The sequence below is a fragment of the Cygnus atratus genome, chromosome 5 (assembly GCF_013377495.2).
Source record: "Cygnus atratus isolate AKBS03 ecotype Queensland, Australia chromosome 5, CAtr_DNAZoo_HiC_assembly, whole genome shotgun sequence".
Taxonomy (NCBI): domain Eukaryota; kingdom Metazoa; phylum Chordata; class Aves; order Anseriformes; family Anatidae; genus Cygnus; species Cygnus atratus.
In genome coordinates this window covers 60,887,618-60,909,595 of record NC_066366.1, presented here as the reverse complement: position 1 = coordinate 60,909,595, position 21,978 = coordinate 60,887,618, and the positions used below count along the sequence as shown (strand labels likewise).

At 46.0% G+C, this 21,978-nt stretch overlaps 1 protein-coding gene across 2 annotated transcripts in view; it reads right to left on the bottom strand.

Moving 5' to 3' along the window:
* Positions 1-3,450: 3,450 nt before the first annotated feature.
* SLC35F4 (solute carrier family 35 member F4) overlaps positions 3,451-21,978 on the bottom strand; it is a 108,630-nt gene continuing 90,102 nt past the window's right edge. The window contains exons 3-8 of one of the 2 annotated variants that reach the window (XM_035551313.1): positions 20,780-21,077; positions 13,331-13,550; positions 7,417-7,542; positions 6,041-6,233; positions 4,622-4,711; positions 3,451-3,705 (exon numbers count right to left, since the gene is read on the bottom strand). In XM_035551313.1, coding sequence (XP_035407206.1) covers positions 3,464-3,705; positions 4,622-4,711; positions 6,041-6,233; positions 7,417-7,542; positions 13,331-13,550; positions 20,780-21,077 — 1,169 coding nt within the window. In that variant the 3' untranslated portion in view covers positions 3,451-3,463. The remainder of the gene's footprint in view (positions 3,706-4,621; positions 4,712-6,040; positions 6,234-7,416; positions 7,543-13,330; positions 13,551-20,779; positions 21,078-21,978) is intronic. The other variant, XM_035551314.2, reaches the window with a different exon arrangement.

The window sequence follows — 21,978 nt, the reverse complement described above, 5'->3', positions numbered from 1 at the left end:
TAAATCTTCAGCCTTTGGAAGGAAATTCAATGTTTGTATGGGGGGGGGATTTGGCACAGGGCACCTGTCCCATGCACAGCCGCAACCATGGGCTGCTCCCCCCCCCCATCTGCCTTGAAAAGGTGTTTTCTCCTTGAAAAGGTGTTTTGAGTTAATGTCACAGCCACATGTCCTGTGTGTTTGGTTCCAAAACGTACATCTCGCCTGAAACCACAGGGAAAGGAGCCACTCTTCAGAGTATCACGTCTTGTCACCATGACTGGGGTGGGGGAAGCTTACGGTCTGAAAGGAAAAAGCTGGGCAAAAGGTCCCCGGAGGAGCAGATGGTGGTGTGAGTGTGCGCAGTGAGATAAGTGTGCTTTGTGCTTTTATTGCCAAAATACTACCTGGAGTTCATGAAAATCCCTGGCAAGTAAAGCAGGAGGGAGAGAAATTCTGCGAATAGTCTTGTTGTCATTTATGACATTTGCAGTGTGTTTAGGGGAAGTGTGAACAAATCAAGCAACAACGAGAGGACAATAACCCGGCATCGTTTCACTGGCTGGGATCCACACTGGTGAAGAAGGCCAAAATAACAGCAAAATAGCCTCAATTTATTGTCTTATTTCTTGTTTTTAATGAGATTTCTCTCGTTGAAAGGCAGAGCTGCACTCTAGAGAAAACAATTACCCTCCTCGCTTCGTAAGAGGAGCGGCGAAAGCCTTCTGCTGCCCTGCTTCCACCCTCAGCCCCGGATAGTGCCCAGGTAGAATGGCTGGCCCCAGGGGAGGGCTGGGGGCCTGCACCCCGTGCCTGCCAGCCCCATGGCTGCAGCTTTTGCCTGCTGGGCCGCTGGGGCCATCGCTGGTCCCCAGGGATGGACTGCTAGCACACACCGGGGCTGCTTCACGTGCTAGGCCTCACGTCAAGCCTGCTCTTGTCGGGCTGGCACAGTAACACCTTCTGCCGTGAAACGTCTCAGGCAGGGGAAAACTGACTCAAATGCTGGGATTTCACGTTATTTTCCCTGCTGAATACACAATGAGGTTCCTTGAAGGATCCAGTCCTGTGCCTGAGGATGCTGCCATGAGTGTTTGCCAAAAGGTCCTCATCGATGCGTACTAAAAGGAAATGTTTGTGTTCTCCATGTGTTCAGCTTGGCAGGAACTAAAATTTCAGTAAAACACATCTCTAAAGCTCTCTGTTAGTGTAAACGAACATATCAGCTCCAAAATGGGCTCAGGGTGGTGCTCCAGCAGCCATGTGGTATTTGCTCTCAGCCTCATCGTCCCATCCATATCGCCTGTTCAGCACGGGTCACTTTTTCAAGATATTTTTAACAACTGACTTCTTCAAAAGCGGAGGATGAAGCTCTGAGCCCATCTCTTCAAATGCTAGAAGAGACATTTAAAAGACTATGTGGGTACCCAGACCTCACATGTCTGGGTTTAGCACAAGGGGGATGCTTGTTCAGGTGTTTCTTCCAGCTCTTGTTGTGTAGCCATATGATAAAAGAGCCTGAGCTATGGTGTTTTGTTAGTTTTCAATGTAAATGAGTATTTTGTTAGCTCTGCTGGTTGCAGCAAACAGTTTATATGGACAAACATTAACGATAAAAACCATCAGGTAGAAGAGAGTCAAATTAAAGGCTGCATTTGTAATTATCGCCACGAATGGCTGCACTTGCAGCAGCATTAAGCCCTAACGCCCATGGGGACAGGGTGATTTCTGCACCACCCTCCGGCCCCAGCCCTGCCACAGCCCTGCCACAGCTGCTCCTGAACTCACGATGCCGCCAGGGTCCCCCTAAATTGTGGGGTTCATGTGGGGCCCACGACTCACAAGCCCACATGTGCCCACTGAGAGGTGAGAGTGCAATCAGCACTCTTGTACATCGTGCTGGCTGTGCTCTTATTTAATAACAAACACTGTTGTTGCTATCATATAACCAATACTATTCATCATGAACCCCTTCTTAATCTATTTTTATTTTTTTTCTGGCAGAAATACTGTCAAAAAAGCCCTCCTAGCTGGAAATCAAAAGCACAAGCACCGGGCAGGCTGGTAGAGCTCAGCAATCTGCACTTCTTTCCAGTTGCTTCTACTCTTCTTAAAAAAAAAAAAAAAAAAAAAAAAAAGGAAAAAAAAAGTTTCTGTCTGCATATCAAGCACTCTCAAATATAAGTCATCTTGCATGACTGATCCTAGGAATGCTGCAACAGAAAACAGCCATCCTAAATTACCCAGTGAGTTAGGGAAGGAGCTGGCTTGGCTGGTTTGTTTGTTTTGGCTTTTGAAAGGTTTTGCACTGCGGAGCTTAAGAAAAATATGTTTGGCCCAAATGAAAAGCTCTAGAAAATGGGAACTGGCATTTCCCAGGGATGCCGGTGATTTGGGGTGCTCAATCTCTCATGAGAAGCTCGTTGTTCAGGCAGGAACGCAGCTTTTCTGCAAGGAAAAAATGAACAAATAAATAAATAAAGCTATTTTGGCTTTACTAAAGGCACCCCAAATCTAGGAGGTTGCTGGAAGGAGGTGCAGCTCGGTGTGGCTCTGGCTGCTGCTGGGCTGGTGCGGGAGCTGGGTCCCTTTCGGGGGGTGAAGCCATGGGGTGGCACCGGGAGCTTCCCAGGCTGTCTGCAGCTGGGCGCCCACAGCCATGGGAGCCCTGAGCGGGGTCGGTTCTTCTGCTGCATTCACTAAGGGATTTCTTGCTTCCAACAGACTGGGAGGGAAGGTGTCCCGGCAGCACGTGGCCATGTCACTGTCCCTGACAATGTCCTGGCTGTCATGTCGATTCGGGCATCAGGAGCGAGCCTTTGATTTCCACCGCCTGCAGGCACAGCAGATAACGGAGAGGAGACGAGCGTGCAGCACCAGAGGGCAAACAGCACTGCAGCATGTCTGTTATTTTGTGTGGAGTAGCTTTCATCACATATTTCACAACAGTGTAACCTAATGAAAGATTAATTCTTTGCGTGACACGGGATAATTATTCTGATAACAATCCCTAATAACAATGTGAACATCGTTTCCTTCACAAATGGCTTCTCGAGACTTCTGTGAGAGGTCTGGAGATGCTTTCCAAACCCACTGCCTTACCGAAAGATTGGTATATTTTGAAGCTAAATTCATGTGTTCAATTTTGAGACTTAGCTGGAAATGTTGAAAATTTGTATCCTCGAGAACAGCTCTACTTTTGCCACCAGAAGACCAATGATGTAGACTTGATCCATATTTTAAACCTACCAGATCAGTAAGACAAGAGCTTAAATGGTTTTTATTAGAAAACATTTTATTGTGGTTATTTACACCCTTTCCTTGATAATTGTATAAATGTAAACATTTATTATAGATGTATTTCTCTTATCTTACAGTTCATCCCCAGCTCAGAGTAAATGTCATCGTTAAGCATACAAGTAGTGAGGAAATTTAAGCTATATTCACAGAATATACATCCACGTGCAGTTCAAGTCCACCAGCCCTAAGCTAGTGGTATAGACACTGTCCCGTTAGCTCTACTTCTGCTTCTCGTGTGTACGCTGGAGTCTGTGATGTCGTCGGCGTGATCCTCGCTCTTCTTCTCCTTTAAGCTGTTGATGAACCTCAGGGTGATTTCATCCCACTCCTCGGGGAGCAGCATCAGCAGAAACCCAATGCAAATGATGATGGTGGCTCCCAGCCTCACCACACTGAAGATCATTTTGTGCTTCAGGAGATCTACAGCTGTGAAGGAGAAACAACAAGGCCATCAAAATGCAGCAGGGTGAACTACAGCATCAGAGCAGCCTGGCAAAAACCTGTGTGTTGTGCTCTGGCTGTGATACAGGCCACATCGCCCCCAGTCCTGTAGCGACCAGCTCCTAGGGTTCAGGGCATGGCCTCAAAAAAGGGAGCTTCAAAAAGCCAATTTAGCCTCAAAGCTTCCATTTCTGCTCTGAGAGGGAAGGTGTTTTATGGTAACTCTTTATCTGTAGCAGGCTGAATCAGCATAACACTTCCTTGTGCTGCAGAGGTCAGCAGTAGGGAGGTCAGAGAGCTGGAGATGATGTCTCCAGGCCCAGCCTCCCAGCTCCACAAGCCACAGTAACAGCACATCTGAGCCCTTCAGCAGCCTCACCCAGGTACCGACAACCACATTTCACATCTCTGACCTGCACACCCCTATAAATAGCTGTCTATTTGAAAACATGCTCAGACACTTCGAGTTGCAAGGCCAGGGAGGTGGAGGAGGAGATCAGAAGAGCAGAGAGAGCAGCTGTTCAAGAAAAACGAGCTTTGGCCAAAAATCCCACATACGCTCCCTGCCCTGGTGCTGCACGGCAGGTCACCAGCACAGCACTGAGCCACAGCAGCGGCACACTTCCCCCTGCCACGTCTCAGCAGACATAGTGGCAACCAGCCTGCCCTCTCCTGTGCACAGGATGGACATACCCCATCACTTCCACAGCAAAGAATAAGGATTTAAAAAAAGGCTTTTACTAACTGAAACACCCACCATCACCAGGAGCAGCTGTGGAAGGTGAATGAGACGGAATCATTTGTGAAATATGTGGCAGCAGATTTTGAGCATTTAGACAATAAAGTGCCTCTGCTGTGCGCCACCACGTTTCTCTTTCAACCAAGGAGCGTATTACTTTACCTGCATTGCCAGGGACGCTGAGCACCGTGCCGATAGAGATCAGGATGGGGTACGTAAGCACGACGCCAACATTAACCAGAATGTTGAACGCTGGGGAAAAAAACAGAAAAAATAATATATGATTATGCAGAAAAGCATTAGAGCGAGGCATTTTTCCTCCACCCTGACCCCGTGAGTATGATGGGGTGATAGCAGCAGGGAACCCAGGCTCTAATGGGCAGTAAATACAATCACCCTGTGAAGTTAACCAAGCACGCTGTAGTGAGACCAGGGTTTTGCTGCCATGTTGAAGGCAAGCTGAACGCTGAGAGAAGTACAAATGCTCAACGCCTTTAATTTATGGATTTATGGGGTGCTTTGTTTTGTTTTTAGTAACAGTCTTCCCAACCAGCTTCAATTTTCTTGAGATAACAAAAGCCAATTGTAAAACTTCCCTTTCATACCATCCTTTAGGGTGCTGCCGTAACGGAGCAGCAAGCTCTCAGAGCCAAGGGTGGTGCTGAGCAGTGTGGCACTCCCTAGGCATTCCTCTTCTGCTGGTGGCAGTCCCGTGTGGAAGGAGCAGGTCTGTCTGCTCCACAATGCTGTTTCCTCCTGCCTGGGGTTATATTTTCAGGCGGAACTCTGGGTGGTAAGTCATCCCTATATTTCTTCCCTTGGGTGCTGACAGAGAAGCTGCAGCTCAGGTTAGAGTAGCTTCAAGGAATGGCAAAGGCTTGCTCTCGACACCTCAGCCGTCAGTCCTGCCACCCCGTAGGATGGCTGCACTATGGGCTACGTACTGGCACTAGCATCCTCTTTGTTTCCATTTAATATACTTGCAGTGGAGGCAAACCTCTTCAATTATGAAATAATAGAGACTTTAGTAAAGGGAAGTACGTTCTTATACGTCTAAATTAAAACACCCTGGGCTGAATCCAATAGCTATTCTGCCTGGCTACGGGATAGCCATTGGGGCTCTGAAAGAAGTGCTGTGGAAGAGAGGAGGGGAGATGGAGGCTGCAAGAAAAGACACAAAGTGTCCCACCCCAGCAGGTCCCCATATCGGTGTGTGCACACCAGTCCACATCAGCACACACCAGGAGCTGCTTGAGTACATGCAGCCCTTTGAAATTCGATCTATAGCGATCAGACTGTGCCAGAGACAGGGAAATATCAATAAAACCACCATAGGAACGCGAAGATGAGATGTGGACAATTAGTAAGGCTGCTTCGTGTTTATTCTCTGCTACTAAGGTTTGTGTTAAGGCTTCCTATGAAATCGTTACTCACTCATCAAGGAGTACCCATTTGCACTGGGACCAGATTTCACTGTGAGAGCTTTGCTGCTTAAATGGGGGGAAATGTTTGTGTCTGAGGCTCACCTGGTACCGCGGGCAGGAGGAGGAAACAGAGAAATGAGTACACGTTATCGCATACCTAACCAGAGGCCAGCCACTCCGCACAGGTAACCCCACGGCACAGCAGAGAACGGCGACCAGTACTCCACTTTGGTAAAGTACAGTATGATGGGGGTAACTGAGATGAAAATTAAATTGAAGAAGCCCAAGGTGGAGACAAAATGAGCGGCCTCCCCGAAGTTTGCACTGCCAAGAAACATCTTGAACAAAACCTGCAAAGGAGAGCAAAGAGGAGGGTTTAGGCTCACATCTGTCCTGGAGAGCAAAGTCCTCCTGCACAGGGTCCTCTGTTCCTTCAGGGAGAGCCGGGCACAGGGCCAGCCCTGACCAGGACAGGGTGCCACAGTCTAGGCTCTCACTAAAGAAGAGTTTTGCAAGGGAGATTTGGGGATGATTTCTGCCTTACTTGCATTTTAGCACAACGAGAGGTACCGTGTTGTTATTAACAGGGGGAAGGTTGAGTCTGTACAACAAAGCTTAGCACGAAGTGCCAAGAGGAGTGAGTGTAATTATGAAGCCAAAGACAACGCGGTCCTTGCAGTGAAAGTTACCGGAGGGGGACTGTGAGAGGAACGTCTAGCCTGGAGAAACTCGCTTCAGAGTTGCTTCAAGGCAGCACGAGCCTTGTGGAGGATTTGCCCTAGACAACCCTAAATTCATACACTTTGAGGGACTCACGAATGCTCACAATGAATTTATCAGAGAGACAGCAAAATCTAAAACCAGGAGGGAACTTCTCATCCTGCTACAATCAAGTCTAAACTTCTGCTCGTCTTCACACACACTCTGCCCTCCCTGATCTGGCAATAACCACAGCCACCTTTAGCCCAACCTGTCTCTAGGTCAGACATCCCTCCCTTCTCCACCCTTCACCTTCAAGGCCAGCCACTGCTTTCACGCAGAGGGGGGCAAAGCGCCGCACGTCTGCAAGGCACAGGCTGCACCAGGGGCTCCCGGCCTGGCACGAGAGCAGAATATGCAAGAGAGCTGCACTGCGGACCGGGGACGAGACATCTGTCCTCGCTGGAGGAGAGCGGCGCTCACCGCATTCTCCCTCTCCTCCCGCTGCATATGGCAAGCCCGCTCGAAACGGTGTCAATAAACCGCGGTGGCAGGAAATGATTAAAACATGATACCGAACTCCTTGCAGCATAATAATGGAGATTTCATTAAAGGCTCATAAAGCAAAGGCACGCTGAGTATTTGGCAGCTCCAAACTAATTGCCCTCCTAGTAAATTTTCTGATGTTGTGACATTGCCCGGGCACAACACGAATGATGCGGGAGGGGTGAATAAATTAAAGTACTTACTTCATAGGGATTTACTTTGTACTTGTGCATTTTTTAACATCCAACGTTATAGAAATAAGAATATTAATAAACAGTTGTGACTTACCTTATATAATGCAGATGTAGAGGCTGATCCAACAGCATATGCTACCCCGATAATTGAATCACCCTGGAAACCATCTGCATATGCCATCATTACGATTCCTGTGATTGCCATTATTGCTGCCACTATCTGCACAGACAAAGCAAAGCGACATAAAGCTCACTGCAGTTTCATTACACGGGAAGAGATTATCGCTGTGTGGGGTTTCAATGAGTGTCACTAGCTGCTTTCTCTGACTTTAAGCCTTACCCATTTCCCTTAAATAGGTGGTTAAGAACTGTTGGGAGAAGCGGAAAACATAATGAAAGGCATCCACTTGGGAGATACGACTCCAAGAAATTGTAAGACGTTGTGCTCAACTATACAAGAGGACAAATATTGAGCAAAGCCACCAATTTGACCAATTTGAATTGAAATCTAAGCACTGAAATGCAAGTGTGTGTGTGTGTCCCTCATCTGAAGAGCCCAGACAGAGCTTCTAAGAAACTTCAAAGACAAACAACAGAACTAAGTATTTGCACCATGTCTGAAATCCTGGGTCTTGACTCCAAGGAACTCCAAGCAGTGTCAGGGATCCCTCCATACTTTGTTCCTTGAAAAACTCCTTCTCTCTGCCTAATTGCTCTAAGAAGGTAAATACAGAGTCTAAATTTCAAAGGTACTGAATAATTAACTTCCACAGACTTAAAGGAGAACGCATTTCCTCAGACCTGTGGAAAATTGCAGCTCCATTTCTGAAAGATTTTTATATAGATTTAAAATGAATTACCGTGACATTAAACATTTTGTCGTTATAAAAAAGGTCGCTCATTACTAGAGCTCGGTGTAGAGCAGAGGATGCACAACTGCAGATACCCAGGGTTGGCTGTTAGAGAATCACCAGCAGTATTTCAGGATCAGACACTTTTCTGTCATCAGATATCCATTAAATCACACAACTCCTCATTGAGAAAGAGGAGGTGGACTCTCCCCGTTCATACAAGCTAAGAAACAAATGTGGTTATCCTCGACAGTGTAACCCTGTGTGCCTCCCACAGGTCAGATTAAGCAGACATGGCTCTGGGTCAACTTCAAGGCTGGCGTTTGAAATTCAGGTCCCCCCAGCCTAATGGTTAGGGCTGGGGTCCCATATATACTCACATCTCCCGGGTGTAATGCAAAGGTTCAATGAGATTTGTAAAAACCTCAGGAAGAGGGGACAAGGTGGCTTCCCTCCCCTTCCCTGAATAACAGCCTGGTCAGGCCCCTCTGGAGAAGGGCTGAGTCCCTTCGTGCCCCCAGGACAGCCACCTGCGGATGTAAGACTTTCACCTGCAGCCTATCGAGCCAGACAGGGGAGCACGTTGCATTTTTCAAGGCCTAACTGGAAACCTGGCCTCACTGCTTCAGTGAGTTTGGGTCCTGGGAGAGCTGACCCTCTGCTGCTCCCCCTGCAGCACTCGGGGCAGGGGTGGCACGGGACCACAAACCAGCACCCAAGATGCAGCAATGCTGACTTTGACCTCAAACCTATTTCTATCCAAGGACCTTTGAGTAAACTAAAGTTAAATTCTCTTAGAAGAATGAGTTTCAGTGGCATTTCAGGCCGCCCCCAGCCCCATCCAGCCTGGCCTTGGGCACTGCCAGGGATGGGGCAGCCACAGCTCCTTGGGGCAGCCTGCGCCAGGGCCTCACTGCCCTCACTGTGAAGAATTTCTTCCTTATATCTAACCTAAACCTACATTCTTTAACTTAAAACTGTTACCCTTGTCCTATCATTACACTCCCTGATAGATGATGTAATAATTCTGCAATACTGCTGTTCCTCCTTATGGTTTATCCTAGCATACGAATACCACAAAGGCCCAGCCTGGAAGCAATGCAGAATTAGACCCAGGACCTTTCAGAAACCAGCACGACACCTCCTATTAGTCCTCAGAAGCCTCCCCCTTGCCCTGCTGCGCTGCATGTCTGTTTTAATCTGAGGCTGCGTTATCCATCTTGCCTCGCACATAAATTCAGACGTAGCGTTTCAGCTGTCAGCTGCAATGCTTCAGCAGCAATATCTCAAGCAGTATCTCCCACAAGACAAAACAGAAAAGTCCGATAGCTATGCCCTTCTTCAAATGGAAAGGATGAAGATTTAACAGCCAGACCCAGCAGGAGAAACCTTGCCTTGTGTTAGGGGCGAGGAGTAAATCCATCATCCCCGCGGGGAGATCCTTCCTGGTGGGAAAAGCACCTCCCCAGTCTGACCACACCAAATTCAGAGAGACGGCTTCCTAATTTAATCAACGATTTAGAAAGCCAACCGCCTTTTCCCCTGAAACAACTAAAATGATGGACACTATGGAGCATCATCTCATGAGATTTCAGATAAATATGACCTGATCTGGGAAAAGAGGGAGAACGTTATTTAAACTTCATGTTGGAAGCTCGTCCTGCAAATTACACATCACTGCATTAGCACAGTTGACCTCTGCCTAGCAATTGTGGCGTGTTTGCTTTAGAAACCTGCGAGCGCATCCTGCAGGCTCCTGTGAGCTGACGAGCAGCAGCAAGGTCACAAAGCGAAGCCAGTTGTTGTAGCTGACAGCTCGTTAAATGAAGTTTTTAATTAACAGAGGAGTGTAGTAACTTTGTTTTGGAGCCTCTTAGGTAAGGAATGAAATTAGCCTGCCTCTTTTTTTTTTTTCCTGGAAGAGAGCTGTGCCAACTAACATTTAGTCAAGAACATTTGTTTTTCCACTTGGAGCATAGCAGAAAATGGGGTGCTGCAGTAAAGAGATCTGCCTCCATGCTACAGACAACCTTCTTTTGGGGAAAACTGTCCCCAAACCATTCTGCACCTACCTAATAAGCATTAATTCAGCTTAACAGATGAAACACAACCAAAGGCTCAAACATTGAGAACTTTTAAGCACATGGCTACAGCAAAGCATCATAAACCAGCAGAGCTATTCAAATACATGAAGTATTTTAAATATTTGTGCTCGCTCTGAGCTACAGCTGTCTGGACTTCCCCAAGTCCCAGTGTAACGTGGATACAGGCTGCCTTATTAATTCATGAGATATTCACAAGTGGCCAAGCAAACCAGGCTATGGCGCAGGCAGGGGCTGTGCTGCTTCCCTGGGCAGTGCAGTAGGTGCTCAGGGTGGCTAAGGGTCTACCTGCACTGAAGCTCTGACTCTTTGCATTTTTATAGGTAAATAGCCACACACTCATTAATGTATACATCATTCTCATGTGTATATTCTTCCTCCAGTGTGAGTTTTTCTCTCTGTGGCTGGGTGCAGGCTCCTTCCCACACTACAGCATCCCTGCCAAGGGCACTGCAGAGCACACACTCCACGTAGCTCAAATGCAGCCAGGGCAGCTTCGTGGAGCCCTTGAAGCCCTCCTGCAGCCAGCTGATGCTTCCACAAGCAAGTCTATGCTGCACCATAAGGCGGCTACCACGATGGGTTTGTCTTCAGACAGCCCACCTGAAAATCCAGCTCCCAGCACCTGCTTTTCCAGGATTGGGGCACCAGCAGGGAGCTGGCAACGCTGGCGATCTGCTGCAGAGCTGCTGAGCCGTCACGGCCGCTGGTTCTCGAGCCCAGGCAGCCGAAAGCTGCCTCAGGTACACGCACCGGCTGCTTCCCCACCACGATGCGCTGCAGACATGCCCTGCGGCTCCACGGCTCCGACAGAGCTGCTGGGAGCTGAGCTCCTTTGAAAAAAACCTGGCTGTGCTCCTGGCTGCCGAGTGCTTCTGTACAAACACTGGCTCAGAGTATATCATTACCCTTATTTCTTCTCGTCCCCTCGCTGTCCAAATAACCTAATTACACCTGCTGTCTGAGAGCCTCGGGAGCGAAAGCGGTAGATGCATTCAAAACACACGAGGCTGGATCCGTGCTGCTTTGTCGTATTTCAGTTCTCAAACACTTTCCTGCGTGGTTATTAACATCATTAAGTGTTATTCTGGCAGGAGGGCTGCTGGAAAACGCTGCTAATTGCCCTTCCAAGCACGCTGCATACAGAATCTGCCAGTTAGCAGCAAAAATGGTTTCTTTTACGTGCAGGATTTGGTCTTCACTTCTTCTGCCAGGATTTTTTGTACAAACCTCGCGGTGTTTACAGCATTAATACCAATGCATATTTTTAGCAACTTCTTTTCAGTCAGTGAAAAATGGCTAATAACTGAGGATAGCTTTAGTATTTTTTACCTGAGTGTTTTTTTTTTTTTTAAGAGAGGGGGCTAGGGAAATTCAATAGTTGTGTTTGCTCTTCTAGAAAGAGGCTGATTTAGACAAAAACAGTAGCTTAAAACGTACAAAATTTCCTATTTTTTCTGCAGGGCTCAGTAGCACCTTGCACAAGTGAGTAATAACAGCAGGAGGCTGAGATGATCAACGGACGGGGAGGGAAGTACGGCCTCAGAAGTTACTGCTCCTGTTAACTGCTGTAGAGAGGAACTGAGCATTTCAAACCCTGCTTATTCTTTGAGTTAGCCATCAGCATGAGGGTAGGTCACACTCATCTGATGTTTTTACGTTTTATGAAATAAATATACGGATGTCTGGCTTTGGCACCGTAAGGTGAAATGTCCGTGTCCTTACCTTCAAGGAAACCATGGCTGGGGTCTATGAAACACCAGGGAACCTCCTTCACTTTGTCTGGTCTGGTTTTGAGTTGACCCTGGTGGAGCACGGACCCTCCACTGAGCCTGTCCAACAACCCCCTGCCGGCAGATCCCCACCCAAAGGAGAGCTTGCTCGTGTGACGACACGCAGGTGTTTGATGCTCAGCCTCCATGCCATGTCCAACCACCCAGCCAGTGCTGTCCCGCTGGGAGACCCAAGGAACTGTTTGCCTTTAAATAGTTCTCTCTTCTGCTCCCAAAGGCCAAGCACAGTGCTCTGCTCAGTAGGCTACACCAGCTGCCCGTGAGTCAGGATGCCTTGTCCTTTCCTTTCTGAGCCCCTCTACCTCACTATTAACCAAAAATGTTGGTGTCTTTGTCATTTTTTATAAAAGCCCATTTGGATGAGATCCCGATCCATCATGCTTTCCACAGAACTTACATCCAACTGCTCCTCTGGTCCTAGGCATCAAACCTGCCCCGAGGAGCCCCTAATTAAGTTCAAGGCCCTTGGCAGTTCAGTAAGGATTGTACCCAACAAGACCATGAGGCCTTGAATCATTTCAGTGGGACAATCTGCATGAGCAGAAACAGCAGAAGGGGCATACCTAGTCCTCAGCCAAGATATAAAGGCAACAAGTTAAATTGCTGGCTACTAGGACATTTGGGTACATAAAATCACAAGAAACGCGCCTGCTCTTCCCCAGGTCCATGCACACATAATTTTGCTTGGATTCTTTTTTGTTTGTTTGTTTGTTTTTCAAGAGTAAAACATTTCCATATTACTGACAGTGTGTCCTGTAAGGCTTTAATGAAAAACACACCCTCATGCAAAGCAGCTGCTGTCACTTTTAAACCCTATTTGGCACACGTATGGAGGGGTATGCATGTGTAAAATGTAACAGGATGGCATAAGAAAATATGCTACTTATTGAAAAAAAAATACCTATTCAAAGAACTAATAAGATTGCTTTGGTTAGAACCTAAGCATTTATCATTAAGCTTAAAATAAAACTGAGTGTTCTTCAGCACTGTAACCCAAGACAGAACAGTTTTATAAGAATTTGGAAGTCCTCCTATTGTAATTAATCTAATTACACTTCGTTGTAATTGCTAAGTTTGTATTACCTCTGGAGTCTGACATCTCTAACTGATCTTAAGGCTCAGGTTCGCATCATTAATCGAAATGAGAAATGGTTTCATGGTATATGCATACCATAATGCAGCAGCACTATGGTAGCACAATAGCTTATGGATTTAAGGGTAGGTATGAAAACAAGAGAGGTGAAAATCAGGCATGTCATTACCCTTGCTCCCATGAACCTGTCTTTCAGCACGATCCAAGAAAGCAAGAAGACAAAAGCTTTGTTACAACAGAACAGGGCTGAGACGTCTGTGGCTGTCAGCTTCTTTAAAGCCAGTAAATACAAGTAGTTAGTCAAAGTCCACAGAATAGAAAAGGGAGCAGTCCTTTTAAGAAAGAGTTTCAGCGTCAAACCGTCTTCACCAAAAATCCGACTGCATTCCCTAAGGAAAGAAAAGAGTTTAAAGCTCAGCTAGAATTGTGCTTAGCATTCACTCCAGCACAGCAGACATTCATTAGACTTTTATCACACTCGATTAAGTGCTTTTCTTAACTACTCTGCACACCCCTAAGAAAGTATCGGTTAATTCACATAGAGCAAATAACCTACATTTTTCTCAAACAGCAGTTTCCCAAATAGAAGAGAAGTAACTTACCTGGAATAATCACACTGTGTGCAACAATGATCCCAGGGCCTCGCTCACATAAATGAAGGTTATCTATAAAACACTGACAGTTCTCAGCTTCTGCCTCCAAGGCCGTGAACACGACGATTATAACTGCAATTTTTTTTTCTTCAGCTTGACAAATTCTCTCTCGCTTTACTCTGAAACCTGCTTTTATTTTTATTGAAATATATTCTAGTCTATGGCCAAGCAAGCTTTGAGAATCGCCCGGGACACTCAGAAGCCCTGCCAGCCACATCACCACAGGGGGACAGGCACCCACCGCAAGTGGGGCTGAGCTGATGGGGCTGAGTCTGGGAAAAGAAAGGAAAGGGGAAGGGAAGGGTGTTTTACAGCTGCATTTTATCGTAGAGGGAAAAGTTGTGTGCACTTAAAGACTTCTCTTTGTGGATCCAATTGCAAAAAGCCCTCTAGCACAAGCTAGAGCTGTGTGTCACACAAGACTTGGGCGAGCTGTTTGCTTCTTAGGATTTCAAGAAACAGAAGTGTCAGCTCGGAAGACTGCCCACCTCTACCTTACCCAACTGCGAAGGCCAATTTTTAGCAAATCCATTGTCTGTGTGCTTGGTTAAAGGGATTCCTCGAGATACCGTGGTACGATTCAGTTCTTGACTTCAGTGCAGGCTCGCTGGCATGTCTGTATAAAACAGGGGTTGTCCCACACAGGAACGCATCACAAAACCAAAATGCCAGGGGAGCAAACCAAGGTACGATCAAACCACATCATTACGAGGCAACATTAAGGGACTCGCTGAAATCCCACGAGGCCTCAGGGCCCCAAAGTGTTCACAGCCAAACATGGCTGTGGTTGGAAAATTCCTAAAATATCAACTATGTGGAACTAACGAGCAACTTCAAAGAATGCATTACAAAATAGAGCCAAACGCACTTGAGGGTTTTGGTGGTGGTGGTGGTGGTTTTTCTTTGTTTGTTTGTTTTTGAGGTGGGAAGATAATCATTATCCAGTTTTGAGCTTTCTTTTATAGACAGAGTTGTTTTCAGGTGTCCTAAACCACTTTTCCTAAATTTGGGGAGTTAAACTGTTAAAAATATTTTATTTTTTTTTTTGCTATTACAAATACAACCATCTCATTTTCAGGAAAGCTGAATAATAACATCTACGTAATATGTAAGATGAGCTATGTCTTACTTAATAACTACTCATTCCCTGCTGCCACTAAAATGACCCAAGATACAAAGCAGTCATTTTTGGTAATAATAAGTTCCCTTCTCAAACTCTGTACTGGTGTGTGCAACAAGCTAATGCTCGGGCAGGTGGATCTGCTAATTATCTCCTTCATCCTGTCTGACCTAGCCTTTCTCAGAAGTCAGCCCCTTTCCTATAGGTCTGAACATGGAAAAAGAACGGCTAGTGGTGTGTATCATTTACCTGAGATGCAAAGCAAACTAAGTGCAGCAAACAAATTAATGCCTAAGTTTGAACGTAGGCTGTTGTACCACTCATTTCCATAGGAGTTAAATGCGATGAAACTCCCTGTCTGAGAACGGACTCACTGGTAGCAGAGATGTGAATGTTTGTTGGCTTGCAGATGTAGCAGTTGATGTTTAAAAGATGTTTTTCTCCCCATGGGACTTAGGTAAATGCAGAGATGATTCTGAGCTCAGACAGATGGCCTCTGACCTGGATGCACCATACCTGTGCTAGCATTACATGACACCAGGGCTGGTGTTCACTGTCTTGTCAAGAACAGATCTGAATTGTGAGCTCTAGACTTGTACGGAGCCTGATGTCCAAACCAGTGGGAATTCTGCATCGATTTAGAAGCACGATTGGATCGTTACATGGTTGTAAATCCAACCTGACTCAGATGCTGTCAGGATCTGTCTTAGAGGGAACAAGCTTGTGCTATATTTAAAAGAGAGAAAGGTGCTTGGGCTGCTTGCAATAACGCAGGGCACAATTCACTATCCCAAAGGCAACAGCAAAATCATGCGAGCACGTCACTGTGGCACAGTCTGCAAGGCAGCAGCAAAAGCTCTTCTAAAAATGTGCCACGGGAAATTATATCCCTGTAATCCCTGTGCCTGGCAAGGTGAGGCACTGAGAGCGGGCAGATAAAAGGGACCGGCAGCTGTAGCTGGAGGCTGGCTGGGCCAGAGTTATGCACGAGACGCTGGGAATATGCCCAGCACTTCTGCTCGCCTGTCCGTGGGGAGGGCAGGAGGCTTCCAAAAGTCAAAAAGGGGTGCTGGAGGGGGGAGATGCCAGAACGGGTCAGGTTTTCTTGTCCTGTAGATCTCCAGGATGTCTGCACCCCGACAAACTCTGAGGAGAGCCAGGAGGATGGGGTCCAAACCGCCCTGACTGTGAATGCTTGGAAGAAGGAAGCCTTGGCAAGTTTTGTATTATTCTGGGTTGGTCTCTCTGGGCTGGTCAGCTATCTGGCAGAGACAGCTGTGGCACTGCCAAACACGTCGCTTATCTCTGAGTTCTCAGAAGCAGTGGGAGGGATGAACACAAATTCACAACTAGGAAAAGAAATCTGGAAAAGCTTCATATGCCCCAGGCAATGAACTGTTCAAGTACATCAAGGAGCCTTCATCACACACAGGAGAAAGCAATGACCAGACAAAACCGAGGCCAGTGGTTCAGTGGTTCCTCATCTGTCAGTTAAAAGAAGAAGGAAAAAAAAAAAAAAAGCAGCAAAAATTTGTGGCAGGGTCGTGCTGAGCAAGACAGAGACCAGATGAACTCACCTCTGTGCCCGGAAGAGCTCCGAGTGCCTGATGAATAATGCTCAGCGAGTGAGGAGATGGGACGAATACTTTATTTCCCCATCCATGTCTACAGGAGATTGCCTCGGGCTTTGTGAAGGCTGGCTGCTCAGTGGTTAACTCAGCCTCTTTGGCATGCAACTAAAATTAAACTTGCAGAAGTCATCAGGACCTGACAGTGATTAAAACCCTGCGCTCAGGGAAGAGGGCTCGGCGGATCCCTCCTTGATACAGATATCTGCAGGCTGTTGACTTAAAGGCAGAGACAGATCTAAGGGCAGCTGACCCTGAAACTATGACACAAACTATTTCCAAATGCACAAGAAGTCTATTTAAAACCTGCGCTCTAACACAAATAGCTCCTTTTATTTGCAGGTAGCCCTCAGCCATCAGCTCTGGGCAGCGTGCCATGCTCTCAGGAATTACAGCACCTCAGGCAGACGTGTAGCTTTGCCTCTGGCACCCGCCGAACAGCTTGCACCACCTCGTCATTATTCTGATGCCAGAGCCTGCAGAAGAATAGGTTTATTCACCCCTGACGCACGGCAGACTCTGGAGTGCAATGCAGCAGCTGGTTTTAAAACAGCTTATAGAAAAAACAGAGCTAACAGACGCTACCTGGGGTAACATGAATACGAGGAATGTAATTACAGCATCCAGAGTAATATTTGGCAGGGCCGCCAGTGACATTAGGGCAGCGAGAAGCACTGCAAGACCTTTTGTCAGCACGAGTTGTTTCCATGTCGTTCGGTCCTTCTATCCCAGTGCTGGCACCTGTGCACTAAAATGTCTTCTAGCTCCATCTCAGGAGACGGACACCGCAGTAGTGGTGGTTTAACAAACGTTGAATTGTTTTCCAGGAATGACCGAGTTCTCATTTTGTGTCTTGTCTAAACATAAAGAAAGAGCTCAGTTTTGTGTGAACCTCTCACATAAGCCATGTCTGGCTCCAGAAGCACAGGATTGCTGTCTCCCAACAGGAATGGCCCAAGGGAAGCCCTGGTTTTGTGCTGCTGGTCTTTCTCCCTACCATTGACCCATTTGGGGCAGCTTCAGGAAATACAGATCCTCATGTCTCCTCTGGAAAGACCTTTGCAGTGAAGATCTAGACTTGAGTGCTATTCTAGAAGTGGCTGAGGAAGCTGGGATGAGCTACTGCTGCAACATCGATGGAGACATTTGTAGATGACAAACTTGCAGATGGCAGAAGACAGCAAACATCAACCACTTTGGGCTCTATTTAGCTTAAGTGAGGCTCACATCTTGTTGTCCTTCTTCCTAGAAAACCAACTCTTCCCAACATGCTCAGCTTTCCTCAAACCCACACCAACAACACTCTTCCTTGAAGGCTGCATAGCACCTGGCATTACAGCAAGCTATATTCTGGCAGAAAGCCGTCGTACATTACAGAGTTTGTCCTTGAGAAACCAAGACAGGGCACAGGGAGGCAAAATTTCTTGACATTGAAAATATCTTCCACCTAACCCCAGCCATAACTCTATCAGGGCCCTACGCCAAGCCTGTGAAGTGCTTTCTGCTGTGGTAAATATCGGCAGGGTTAAAATTTCCACTGCTGAGCTTCAGGACTTCTTGTTCATGGCTATTGCAAGGACTCTCACATTTCAAGATCTACATTATGTGGGACATGCCTGTTATCTACAACACTGGGAAGAGACAAAGAGCTGTGTTTTCCACCTGAAGACAACTAAGATACTTCACAGAAATGCAGCAGGGAGGTAATAACTGTGAGTTAGTTTTTGAGACCACAAAATTTAATCTCTAAGGTAACGTATGAGAGGTAAGAAGCACACAATTTACAGTCTCAAGATTATAGCCTTTCAGACAGCCAATGTAAAGCTGAAGACTGAGACTTCTATCCTTCCAAGAGGGATTTATTTGTTAAGACATAAAAAGTAACAATGGCCCTATACAGCTTTACCAGCCTGAGGCAGCACTCTGCAAGTCACTAGCATGATCACTGGTCTCTGCCAAGATACCTCGACATTGTTTGTTCAGATCCACTGGGAATATCTGCTGGACAAAATGTCATATGTCTTTAAAGCTCATAGCGAGTAACTACATCCTCCAGAAACACGAACACAAATTTCCTCTGGACTCTGAGGCAGGCCTGGAATTGTTACAGGACAGACTTTACTGGCAGGAATTGGCTACTCACTCCACAGAAATAAAACCACCAAATGAAGCAACAAGACACCTTTGTAAACGTAATAATAATAATAATAATAATAATAATAATAAACAGTAGCAGGAACAGTATCAAAACCACAAAACAAGTAGTTATACAAGCAATTGGTCTAGTTGGAAAATAACCCTGCTGTGGGTAGGAGGCTGGGCTACATGACCTCCACAGATCCTTTCCAAACTAAATCTTTCTATAACTCTGTGGATTTAAATATGACAGATGATGCTTTTCAATTCTTTAAGTCATCCGAAAACCAAGCAGTCATCCTGAAGAGATTTCCATTCCCACATCTAAGCAGAAAGAGTTTGGCTTGTCAAGTCATAGCGTAGCACAGACCAAGTAGGCTGGTCCCCATGATGAAGTCAGTATTTGCCAGCAGTTATTTGCCAGATCCTCCCTGGGATCTGCATTCCCAATACATGTGGAATGGGAAATACTCTGGGAACACGCCTCACCACCAGCCCATCAGCTCTAGCACTGGTCTCTTCTTTGCACACATTCACAAACCAGCTCCACATCTGTGAGCAGAAATTCCTCTGGGCATGTAAGCATGTGTCCTCAAATTTAACAGCTGAACTCTTAGCCGCTTGGGAAATGTATCTGTTATTTATGCATGCTTTTATTATGCACTGCCATGAATGTTTGGACCAAAACTTTGTTCTGATGGATATGTAATCAACCAACCAACTGCTGAGGATCTATCTGCAGGGATATTTATTCTCACCTTGTTCCTTATTTGCTCTGCATTTGTTATTACTTTACCCCATACCCAGAAGCCAAGCTGACACTGTTAATGTTCTCACAAATACTCCAGAAAGAATCTCAATGAAGGCATCATTAACATACAAAGCACCAGGGTTTTCAGAGAAGCAGTTAATTAAGTGCAACTGTTCAATTTTAGCCACGCTGATTTGACAGAAATGATAATTTAGGGCCAAATTACATCTCAGATCCTGGCAAAAGCAGCCGAGGGAAGACTTTGGCCCTGCTACACTCCAGCTCTGACAGTCACAAGTTGAATTCCCTGAGTGCTCAATGGCAGACCTGAAGTACCCTGCAGAACAGACAATTCTGCTGGAGGCAGTAAGATTGTTTTCAAAGCAAGTCTACACTGGAGTAACAGAACTGGGTCCCAGCTCAAAACCGTCCTGTGAATACCTTCCTTCCATTGGCAAGGCACGTTACACCTTGGCACATTGAATTTAGCTCCATCCTTTAAAGCAGCTTCTACTTCAGTGTCAGATCAGTAGAGTAATGGAAGTAGAGGAGGTAGTTAACTTTACTAGAGTACTAGAGTAAAGTTAACTGCGCCAGAAGGTGCTGGCACTTCCAAGCCCCAAGACCAGATTAGATATGGCTTTGTTAAGTACTGGCCAGGGTGGAGGTGAGCCAGCTTGGTCCTGATGCAGTGCTGGTGGTGGGACTGGATGCCTTCTTTGGGTCCCCCAAAAGAAGGCTGCCTTCTAAAAAGAAATGGGCATTTATACATCTCCACCCCTGCAGACTAATATTATAGTCAATACTGTAGACTCCTACAGTCTTTGCAGTTGAGGCTGAGTTCAATTGCAACTCGCAGCCATTGAAAGCCTGGAGTCAGAGAGCCATTCCTCTCGAAATAGAGAGGAAAAGCTATTTCCATGTGGAGGTTTACAGAACTTAGCCTTCACATCCTTTCCTCACCATGAGTTGTTTTGGTTGCACTTTGTACTGCCATTCTGTCATAAATGGGCCAGGACAGGTTAATTAATGGTGAGTGGAAGCCTGATCCAGACAGGAACACAAAATATAGACATCTTAGATAACGGCAAGATTATAGGCAAATTACTGACCTTTCCAACTCAATAAAAAACCCTCTAAAGTCAATTACCCATTTATTCAAGAATATATCACTCATCTGTTAGCCTTTTTTAAGATATTTATGAATGAGATTTTCAGCAGCATGACCTTCAAGCTGTCTTCTGACACCATGGGTCAAACTGAGAAGAGCAGCGATTTCAGCCCACAGAAATCAGGCTGCTTAAAGTGATATTGCCACGATAAAGCCTACCTGATTTTTTTGATTGGAGACTGCTTCTCCTGTGCAGTTGCAAGGTGCCCAGAATAATAAATGGGAAACACCATAATGTTCCAGTTTGTTGAGAACCAAGTCATGAAAAAAGGACAGTCAAAGGTCTCATACGTGATTTTGACAAACTGCGTGGTCCCGACCCAGGAGGAAGAGACGGACAAAATGATCAGAAATCTCCAGATAAGCTTAAGAAACGTGGATGTGCAAGATTGGCATCGTGTCTGTCCCTCAGCTTCCTGGCTGCTGCTCTCTGTGTGCGTTTGTGTTCCTTCTTCTCCTGGATTATAAAATAATAATAAAAAAAAAAAAACACAGAAAAAGAGAAGAGTTGCACACATAATTAATGCATTCAAAACAATTCTTAGCAAAATCTCCCCTTCCGATCCAGACACAAACCATCCCCTGCCTTCTCTCTGTAATTCCTGCGTGGCTGACAAACACTTAAATCCTGCTCAGAAATACTTCAGTAATACTATCTTCAAGGTGATAGGAACAAAATATAAACACAACACAGAGGCCTGAGGTACCAGCATTACAGCTAAGCTGTTTCCACTGTTTGCTTTATCAGCCCTTCTTTCGTTCTGTCAGCCAAACCCCTAGAATAGAGCTCCATCTCTTGGAGCCAGCTACATTATAAAGTCAATTACTGTGCATGTTTGCAACATAAAAGCTATCTGAGCCTGTGCATCTGAAGCCAGAAACAAGTTCTTATTATTCAAGATTTTAACTCAAAAATCACTTTTCTATTTGCAGGCTGAGAGGTTAAAAAGAAACAGTCTGGTGGCTCTATATTCCAAAGCAGAGAAAGGTTTTTTTTTCAGTCAAGCTTGTGTATTTACACTTTTGAAGTTAAAAAATGAAACTGGACAAAACCGAAGCTTGGCATGCCTGGAAATAAACCTCTAAAGATAACCCAGGAGGAATTGGAAAGTTGTCACTTTCTATTTTAATACAGTACTTTTCAGACCTAATCTGCAGATCACTGGGAACAGAACTGCGGACTGTGTAGAGAATTACTCTCACTGGCAAATGACTTGCTCTCCAGACATACCTTCCAGAGAGGCAGCCCATGAATCCTATTCTGATTTCAGATCCCAGCTGAAAACAACTGATCCAACGGCACTGGATGCTGAGCAGCAGTAATACCTGATTTATTTAGGTCCACGTGCTCATGCGGC